The sequence below is a fragment of the Thunnus albacares genome, chromosome 4, assembly GCF_914725855.1.
Source record: "Thunnus albacares chromosome 4, fThuAlb1.1, whole genome shotgun sequence".
In the NCBI taxonomy this organism is placed as follows: domain Eukaryota; kingdom Metazoa; phylum Chordata; class Actinopteri; order Scombriformes; family Scombridae; genus Thunnus; species Thunnus albacares.
Window position 1 is genome coordinate 9,034,601 of NC_058109.1, and position 10,550 is coordinate 9,045,150.

At 40.8% G+C, this 10,550-nt stretch overlaps 1 protein-coding gene across 1 annotated transcript; it reads left to right on the forward strand.

The window, feature by feature from the left end:
* Positions 1 to 614: 614 nt before the first annotated feature.
* On the forward strand, positions 615 to 9,775 carry trib3 (tribbles pseudokinase 3). The gene is made up of 4 exons (XM_044348382.1): positions 615 to 1,234; positions 4,628 to 4,906; positions 5,383 to 5,675; positions 7,465 to 9,775. Exons 2-4 carry the CDS (start codon positions 4,628 to 4,630, stop codon positions 7,952 to 7,954), a joined length of 1,062 nt encoding a protein of 353 aa, XP_044204317.1. The 5' UTR covers positions 615 to 1,234; the 3' UTR covers positions 7,955 to 9,775.
* Positions 9,776 to 10,550: the final 775 nt, after the last annotated feature.

The window sequence follows — 10,550 nt, forward strand, 5'->3', positions numbered from 1 at the left end:
AAGTCCAAGAACTGAAAAGAGATTTGTGAATTATAACTTTGTTTTTTCCTCTCTCCCATTAATCATCTCACAACCCCTCAGATTTATCTGGTGACCCTTTGGAGGGGCCCGACCACTAGTTTGGGAACCACTGGACTAAACTAGCTAACTGTATATAAAGTAGTTGAAACTAGCTCCACTTCCAGCAGCTACATCAGTAACACGCTGCTCTAACACTGATGCATCAGTATTAATAATTAATGATTTCATATATAATAATATATCAGTCAGGGGGACCAAACCACTACTTTTACTGCAATACTTTAACTACATGAAGCTGATAATACTTATGTACTTTTACTTAAGTAGGATTTTTCATGCAGAGATTTTACTTGTAATGGCGTATTTTACATTGCTGTAATGGTACTTTTATTTAAATAAATGATCTGAATACTTCTTCCACCACTGTTAAAACACTTATATAACATACTGTATATGATGCATGTGCTGCTCTGCTCCATTTAGTCACGTGTCAGTTTTCTGACGACTGATCGGCTCAGGATTGCAACATCGAGGCTCCGCCCCTCACCGGATGACGACACCGCGGGAGGAAACAACAACGAAACCAAACACACCCGGAGTCAGTCCAGCTGAAAGTCCTGAAGACGAACAGGGCCAGAGGAGTCCGGAGTCCTGAGGGTCAGTCTGGATACAAACACACCGAGACACGGAGACTAAATCCATTCAAAACTCAAACACCCGGACAGACAGGAGGACTCTGTGTGCTTTGTTCACTTCAACTCCGGATACAAAAAAACAAGTTTCATGTTTATCTTTTAATCAACAGTTTCGGTTTGTCTTTTGTGCTGCTTTTCATCGACACAGTTTAATTTTATTCAGACTGTACAGAAGATTCTCAACAACTAACTAACTAACTAACTAACTAACAGCTGACTGACGGGTCGGTTAATTGCGCAACCGAGAAGAGAAGAAGAAGAAGAAGAAGAAGAAGACGTCATCACCGGACAGGCAGCTCCAGTTATCCCAGTATCAGAGCTGCTGCTTCTAGTTTGAGTTCAACTTTAAAAAAAGAAAAAAAAAGAAACGTTTTTATGCCTTCAGCAACTTCTACTACATAGACAGACAGACCATCAGCTCCACACTGACTCTACTGGGTTTCTACTGATTCTACTGGATCTACTGGTTTTCTGTTTACCTGCAGTGCGGAGCGGTCTGTCTGTCTTAGGAGCACAAGGTAAGAAAACACCTTAAACTAAACTCAGATCCTTTATTTCAGTAAAAGTAGGAATAACACAATATAAAAACGCTCAACTACAAGTGAAAGTAAAAGTACAGTATTAAAGTATTATCAGCTAAATGCAAATAAAGTGTTCATTATGCAGGTTTTGTATGAAAAATCTTTATCTGCAAAGTAACAAGTTACTACAGCTGTCGGATTAAATGTAGAATGTAGTGAAGATGAATAAAGTAGCAGAAAATGTAAATGGAGATACTTAAGTAAAGTACAAATACCTCAAACTTGTACTTAATTACAGTACTTAGTTACTCACCACCTCTGCCTGAGAGCAGCAGCTGGTCTAGTAGAGTCCAGCAGCTTCTACTGAACCCTCCTGTGTAGAGTTTATGAAACTTTAATACAGTTCAGAAAGAAGTTCATTCTTGATCTTGGAAGTAGTTTGACAGCTTGCTAGCTTTTTTTGGGGTGCTTTCATCTGCATCACATGGCCTTCATCAGTGGATGGAATTTGCTCAGTTGTCATTTCTGATGGATTCATTGACATGTGAGCTCAGCAGTCTTTATGGTTTTAGCTTTTAGGACCTTTTGATTTTAGAATTTGATCTGATTTGATGAAGACCATGTGGTTAAGTTGAAAGCCGTGGAAAAAGCTAGTAAGAGGACACTGAGCTGGGATTTTTTCCCTCAAACTTTAATTTTAAAGATCATGAATAAACTTTTATGCATAACCTTTATTTTAACGCAGACAACTCAACAATGATTAAACAAACTCCATCTTCCGATGAAGCATTTGAGACTGAGATTAATTAAGTAATTCAAAAATAATTGTGTAATTAATTAATAATGAAAATATTGTTAGTCTCAGTCCTTGTGAGGTTTCAGGTGAGCATGTAAAGATTACAGTGTGAGTGCAGATGTTCTCCTTAGGCCTGAACAGATGTTCAGTACAGTCAAATAGAGTTCAGCATCTGGTTTTCAGAGTCTGACGAAGTCCAGCAGAGTCCAGGAGAAACTAGTTAGTTTCTTAGTTGTCAATTGTTTGATTGTGAAACTTCACTCAAATAGAAAGTGATGGAGAAATCCTCCACAGATCTGCAGAGATGAGACATCAAACAGCACATATTCACCGTGAGTGTGTGTCAGGGGATGATGTTACTGTGGTGACGCTGTGACTCAGGGTGTTTCACCAGAGTGAAAGCAACATTGGCCAACAGCAGGTTTCCACACAGCGTCACCACAGTGACTGCAGGCTCTAAAAAAACATAAATATCACTCACTGTGTGTGTGTGTATGTGTGTGTGTGTGATGTAGGTGTTGACTGTATTTAAAGCCTGTTTAAACTATAAACTGTTGTGCTCTGATGCAATGATCTGAAAGCTGAAGCGTCTGTCAGCTTACAGGAAGTTGCATCATGAAGCCTATAGACACGTTAACAGTGTAATATGTGAGGAGCAGAGACACAGAACACAGTTAAATATACTAATACAGCTCTGCTTACTGTATGTGAAAATATTACTGAAGAGCGTTTAATGAGGGGAGGGGGCTCGGCTGTGATGTCACCAACAGAGGGCGCCGCAGTGTAGAAATTAAACAGCTCTGCCATGAGGTTAGAAGTCTCTTACCTTAACACACCAAGCAACTCACATAACAGGCGAGAGTCTCTACTGGAACCATTCTTGACATAAATCAAACTATAACCACTACATCTTAAACAAAACATATTGAAGTTCCTGTACTTAAACCTGCAGTTTGGAACTTTTACATATAAATGAATGTCTGCTATGTTCAAGCTCTTGCCAAACGAGTTCACAGAAATGCTGGTTAAGCCTATCTCTGCCAGGTAAATCTCTCTGTATTTCACAATATACATACTACGCTCTATGGGCAGAGCATATGCACCAGAGACTTCTGCCGGCCGAGTTAGCTCTCTGCTAACTTGAATGGGGATAAAATAATTTAATTGTGTGACTCTTCTAGACTTTCTAAAAGTTATTGGACTGAATGGATCAAATTCTGATTGCGAAACGAGTCATTTCGCGGGGGTTGTGTGATGCTCAAAACAATTTATCCACCATTTTACAGCTGCAACAGTAGCAACGGAGTAGGCTACAACGATAGACTACGAGCCTATGATCTACGCACGTGTCAACAGTGTTTTTGTAATTACTCTCACTGCCAGAAGAGGGAGACAAAAGGCTTGCACTCCAACTTTAACAATCTATACATTAGCATTTAGCACAAAGTACCGCTGTCCTTATGGGCCAGATCCAAATGGCCAAACTTGAAGGAGGTGTCAAAAGTTGACCATCACAGAGAGGGGCGAAAGCAACAATTGTTTAAATATGGTAATAACAATGCAAATTTTCAGACGGTCTCCTGGAAGTCATTCATAGTGTTGCACGGAACATGAATGAAAGAGTTGGTCTGGGGGTTTCTGTCGGTCAACTATCTGAGAAGCACTTCTGTTGAAGCATACTGGCTGCGTCAGTACAGCCTCACAGACCTGCTATGCATGGTTGTAGACTCTCAGTGTTGGTAGTATAGAAAGATTTAAGACAACCAGCAACAATACCATTCAGCAGACTTGTGTAAGGTCCATTATTGTGCACCTACTATTGGTCTTCCTCTGTGTATATGGATGATTTCACCGCCCCAGAAATAGGTTCATACATTTTGTCCAAGACCCAGAAACATAATCTGGTTAAGTACAAGGCGTCCAGTTCCCTTCCACAAACATCTTGCCAAGTTGTGTTTTAAATCGTCTCTTACCGTCTCTTGTGAGTCCTGCGAAACTCTGTAACACCTCTTGAGTGCCTCTTTAATTACTGTTTTGGTTAGGAGTTTGTGCAGCTGAAACTGTCTCAGTCCATCTTCCGTTGTAATAATCGGCAGATTGAAACAATCATCCCATCATTCCAGTGTTGCAACATCCATCACATCTTGTTGAATGCAGCGTACTGACAGGTGATCTTCTGGGTGAAGTTTGGTTGGATGCAGATCTCATCACCACTGTTCTCATCATGGAAGCAGCAGCATTTCGTACACAGATGCTCGTGCTGGCTGACCATCTCCTCTGAATATCCTCTTAAGTGATCCCTATCAGCATGTTGTCAGTTGTATTGCGCGTCAGAATTACTGCATTTTAATTTTTGTTTCCTAAGTTACTTCAAATATTCTTACTAAAAATAATTGAAAAGCAGTTGTGTGCAAGAAAAAACACTTCTGTTAGTCTTCACCAGGCACTGCCTTAACTGAGAGATCATGTTCTGCAGCTTTGATCCAGTCTTACATCATTTCCTGTTTAAACACCTCCAGCGGCTGCTTCACAGTAACAATAAAGCTGTAAATATTAATTAACCTGATGATGTCATTTGTCTCCTCCAACCACAGATGAATATGGGTGTGGCAACAGCCAGGTCTCAGCTGTGTCTGAAGAGACTATTGGACGAACCCCAGGACAACTTACCGAAATGTAAAAGAGCTTGTCTGGCTCCTCCCCCTCCCACCACCGGCCTATCACCATGCCTCAGGCCCAGCAGCCCCACCCCCAAGTCCAGCCAGAGCCAATCCCAGTTCAGAGTCGGACCGTACTTCCTCTTTGAGCGCTGTGAGGGGGAGGAGACTTACAGGGCCGTGCACACGCACACACAGCAGCAGTACACCTGCCAGGTAACACACACACAAACACACACACAGAGCAACCAATACTAATGATACTGTTGATACTGCAAAAATACTTCTAATACTTCCAGTAATACTGCAGATAATGCTCAAAATACTAATACTACTGCTGATAATGTTAGCAATAATGCTACTACTGCTGAAAACACTGCTAGTAATATTACAGATACTGCTGAAAATACTTGTGATACTGCAAAATATACTATTGATACTGGGGAAAAATACAACTGATAATATTGAAAATACTAATACAGCTTATTCCTGCAAAATATACTGCTAATTCTACATGAATTCTAAGTAATATTACAGATACTACAAAAAATACTAATACTACTACTGCTGATACAGCTAGTAATACTGATGAAAATACTCATGAAATTGCAGAAAAACACACACTTGCACTTTAAAACTGTAACAACTGTTACCATGTTACGAACCATTGCTCTTGGTTGTCATGGTTACAGGTACTGCCACTACGTGGTTACCAGGAGAGGTTGGCTGCCTATGCCCGGCTCGGTCACCATGATAACATCTGTGGCCTGCTGGACGTGGTGATTGGCCAGGACAGCGTGTATGTCTTCCTGCCCGGTCACCATGGCGACATGCATGCTTACGTCCGTAGCAGGAAGCGTCTGGGCGAAGAGGAGGTGGGGCTTCTGTTCGCTCAAATGCTGAATGCCGTGGCACACTGCCATCACCATGGAGTTGTCCTGCGAGACCTGAAGCTCCGCAGATTCGTCTTCACTGACAGATACAGGTGAGGCGGACAGATGCCGATAATAATACTAATACTGCAGAAATACTAATAATAAAGTAAAGCGCTGCAGGTTCAGAATAGGTGAGACTGACAGGTACTGCTGATAATACCACAATAATTAATACTGATATCAATTAAAACACTATAATAACACTGCTGCTACTATGATAAATACTACAGTACTGATAACAATGACATTGCTAAAAATACCACTGATCCTGCTGAAAATACTAATGATACAGCTTAAAAAAGACCTACTGATACTGATAATACTACTACTGAGAAAACTGATAGTACAGCTGACACTATTAATACCCCTGAAAACAGCAAGCAAGCAAAGTGTATTTATATAGCACCTTTCACAGACACCAGTCACAAAGTGCTTTGCAGTCAAAGAATTAAATCAAATACAATCAAATAACTAAAACAAAGACACTAGATAAAACATACAAGGGGAACAGACATAAGAGACATTAAAACATAAAATACCACATGCTACCTAAATGCCTGTCTGAACAGATGGGTTTTTAGCTGCTTTTTAAAAGAGCCCACAGTGTCCAAGGACCTCAAACTTACTGGGAGACTGTTCCAAAGCTTAGGGGCAGTGTCCGACAAAAATTCACCTACAGAGACTGACAAAGACCTATCGGTGAGATAGGAGGAGAACCACTCCAAAGTAGTCTAAGTATGCCCACTAGGTGATTTAGCCTTGTGGATTAGAGTGTGGTGGTCCACAGTATCTGAATACCGTATACTGAACAATCTCCGGCATCTGCAGCCATTAAAATATCATTTGAGACCTTAAGGAGAGCTGTTTCAGTGGAGTACTGTTAATGGAAACCAGACTGAAATATTGTCAAACACTCTGTGCAATTCCAGTATTTGAACAAGTTGGTTTTGAAATGGGCCTATAGTTCTCTGGAAGGGAGGGGGTCCAGGTTTGGATCTTCAACAAAGGTTGAACAATAGTCTGCTTTAAGTAACACCCTGATAGAAGAGAGCGGTTTATAATATTGACTATACAGTGGCCGATAAAGTTAAAAACCTTTAAAAACAGAGAGGTTGGAAGGACATCTAATGGGCTTAAGCAGGGTTTCATTCATCCTAACAAGGCTGCAATATCATCTATGGACACAGGATAAAAGGAGTCCAAGATGGATGGCTTTGAGGAACCACTAGTGAGTGGACTGGACAAGTGTGAGATATTTCCCCCAGCATCTACAACCTTGTCTATAAAATATTTAAGAAAGTTATTGGAGTCACTGTTTGAGAAGATTCGCAGGTCAGGGGTGCTGAAAGAGACAATATAGTTTACAGTGTCAAACAGGACTTTAGGGTCTCTCTTGCTAGAAGAAACTAGATTAGAGAAGAAGATCTCTCGGCCTTCGCCATATTGTTAAAGGTACCCATGAGACATTTGCGCCTAAAAGTCCAGATAGTTTCATTTATCCATGGGGATGGATTTTATGAGATCTCTCTTGGTTTCAGAGGAGCCAATTCATCCAACACTGCGGAGCAGTGAGTGTTAAAGGATTGGACTAAAGTGTCCACGTTTCCATCCTATAAAACAATTGTTGTCAGTTGTTACAACAGTATTATTTGCAGTATCAGTGGGATAGATAAATAAAAATACAACCAATTTGACCTGTTGTATTTCCAGTATTACTAGTCTAATACCTCTACTACTATTACTAGAACTACAAGTATTGTACTAATTTTGTCACTAGTACTAGTGATATTGCTGCTTCAGTTGAACTGAAATCTGACCAGTGTGGTTTTCTTCCCGCAGGACTCGTCTCGCTCTGCTCGGCCTCGACGACTGTGTCCTCCTGCACGGTGACCATGACGACGACTCTCTCACAGACAGACACGGCTGCCCTGCCTACGTGGGGCCCGAGCTGCTGGCCAATGGGAATGCATCATACTCAGGGCGTGCTGCAGACATCTGGAGCCTGGGCGTGTCCCTTTACACAATGCTGATTGGACGATACCCATTCCAGGACACAAAGCCCGCCGCGCTTTTCGCCAAGATCCGCCACGGGGCCTTCAGCCTGCCTGGCTGGTTGTCACCTCAGGCAAAGTGTCTGATTGGCTGCATGCTGAGGAAGTCGCCTGCAGAGAGACTGGAGGCGTCTGAGCTGCTGATGCACCCGTGGCTGACCAATCCCTGCATGCCACGTCACAACACACACACGACGCATCACGGCTCACACAAAACACTACAGAACAAACACGAGGACGATGACCAGGTGGTGCCAACATGGACTGAAAAACACTAACATACACGTTTGTACTTCTATACTTGTGAGGACTATCTTTGATATAACGCATCCCCAAACCCCCAACACTAAACTTAACCATCACAATTTAATTACACTAACACCACTTAACCTAAACTTGATTATTACTCAAAACTGAAAACTCTGAACCCTCAGTAAGCCCTCTGAAAAGAAAAGGACCTAACTCCCACAGGCAAAAACTCAAGTTGGTCCTCACAAAGATAGACATACAAGAACACACACACACACACACACAGACTAAAGAGATAGTCTGATCCTGGATTACTTGACCCTCAGGTGCCTTCAACTCTCTGCAGCTGTGGCTCAGTTCAAGTCCTGCATATGAAGGTGAATCCTCCAGTGGACTGAAGGTGCAGTTAGACCAGATTTCGCCACGTGAAATCTACTCACGCACTGCGGCAACAACATAATAACATGGCTAATGACAGCAAAAGTTGTAAATTATGCAGCTTCTTATCAACAGTTTTACTTTTTACCGTCACGCGGGTCAGGAAGGAGATCCACCTTCTCTGATGCTTTCATTATTTCCCCTGAAGCTCTAAAAACAAGACTATAAACATTCAGTGTTTCCTGAATGAGAGGTCAGTCGCGCCCTTCCTCATAAACTGGCATTAGAGAACCTTTGAGTTCAAACTGATTAAACTATGACGGGAGCAAATGAGGCAATGCTAATTTACAACTGAAAGTGAATACGTCTTGCCCTGTTCCTCAGGGAAATAAACGGGGCACCAAATCTGGTCTGACCGCACCTTGAGGCCTGCTCCTCCTGAGGAGGATTCATAACAGAGTCACCAGTAACTGACAAAAACCAGAGCTAATGGTGTGTTCAGTAGCAGTTTAACGATTAATAAATCAATCTAGCTTCCATCGGTGTGTCCAGATGTGTGTAACTGAGCGTCACAGCCTCTGTGTACAGTACAGTAGTGATGAAGAACACGTCCAGGATGATGGGCTTAATATTCACATTTATTATTAACAACCTACAAGGGGCTATTTCTTATTTATTGGTCCACTTCAACACACACCTGAGAAATAACACCTGGTTACATGGTCATTTGTGACCTGAACATGGCGTTGGTTTTAAAATGTGGACTTTGAAGGAGACAGAGCCGAACATCCATACTACATACAACTTCTAAGCAGGTTTTGAGTATATAGCGAGAGGAAAAGTGGAACAAATGAAGTAAACCAGATAGAAAGCATACTAAATAGTCGATTGTTGAATGTGTTGTTTATGGAAACGATTCTCCCAAAATGCAATGCACAAAGAAATGGTGGAAAAAAATTAAAATAAATTTTGGGTGGTGTTGAGACAACTCCGGTATGAAATCTTAGGAAAAACATCTATGTTCTCCAGAACAAAGTCACACTTTGTCATTTACAATCAATAGCCTGTCAGCCTATTGATTGTAAATGAATTAATCTAAAAGACCAATACATTAGGTGATTGTTTTGTATTTGTTCTGGAGAGCATAAACTGCTTTTTTATTTTTAAAAGGCAGAGCATCTGACTGAATTTCACTGCAGGAGAAATGCACTGTGAACATCTTAATATCCATTTGTGAAGTTTAATTGGCAGTAACTTTCCAAAGTTGCAGTATGACTAACATCTGAGGTTGCACATATTGCATCATTTCCTGTTAGTATAAAATGGTAAAATATGTTGATTTTTTTTTTTTTTTTATACTTATTGCTGAGATTGTCTACAATGACGATGAGTATGTAGTATGGATTTGGTTACACAGCTACCTTCTTTCTCTCAGAGTTTACACTTTCTGGTTCCTCCCTAGGATTATAAGAGAAGGATGGATTCAAACAAAAAGAGAAACAAATATAAATTACACAACATTTACTGAACAGTCTGTACTGTGATTCAGCACAAACTGGCCAACAGTAACAAACTTCAGTGTGACAATAAAATAATCCATCTTCTTCTGGTGAGTCCACTTAAACCCTGAAAGGAAGCCTAAAGATCCCATGATGGCTAAAAATATTTGTCAAGCCTTGTTATCTCAAGATTAAAACTTAATTTACTTGTATCCACTCAATTAGGTTTTTGTAGTGACAATGATAACTTATCATAAAAAACAACATATAGTTTTCCTGTGACATGACAACACTGAATAACAAACACGGTCATCACAGTTACATGCAGGCCTTCTGGGACATCTTGTTCTCAAGACCTAGAGGACTGACATGACAAACATGGCTCGGATCAACCGTCATCCAAAAATAACAGCATAATTCATTTGTGATCATGGGAAAACTGTTTCTGATGTGTCAACATAACAGTGTAATTAAATTTCAGGATAACAGGATAAAGGATCTGATACATGCAGCATGTGTTGTATTATAATAAGAAAATGATGAAGTTGTAATCTTGAGATAACTGGACTAAAAATGATTCCTGACACGTATCTTGTGTTCCCCTCTGATTGAGGCTGACCAATCACTACCAAACAGATCTGGAGTCAGCCAGTAGGACGCCTTCTTCTGAATGTGTGACCTCAGTTACAGCTGCAGAATAAATAAAGATGTTTCACAAACTGTTCTGATCCCGAACTGGTTTTTTATT

Bases quoted from the DNA above. Each gene is read 5' to 3' on its own strand.
- trib3 (XM_044348382.1), top strand. From the start codon at position 4,628: ATGAATATGGGTGTGGCAACAGCCAGGTCTCAGCTGTGTCTGAAGAGA. The intron at 4,907-5,382 runs GTAACACACACA...TCATGGTTACAG, and splicing joins AGCAGCAGTACACCTGCCAG to GTACTGCCACTACGTGGTTA. The intron at 5,676-7,464 runs GTGAGGCGGACA...TTCTTCCCGCAG, and splicing joins GTCTTCACTGACAGATACAG to GACTCGTCTCGCTCTGCTCG.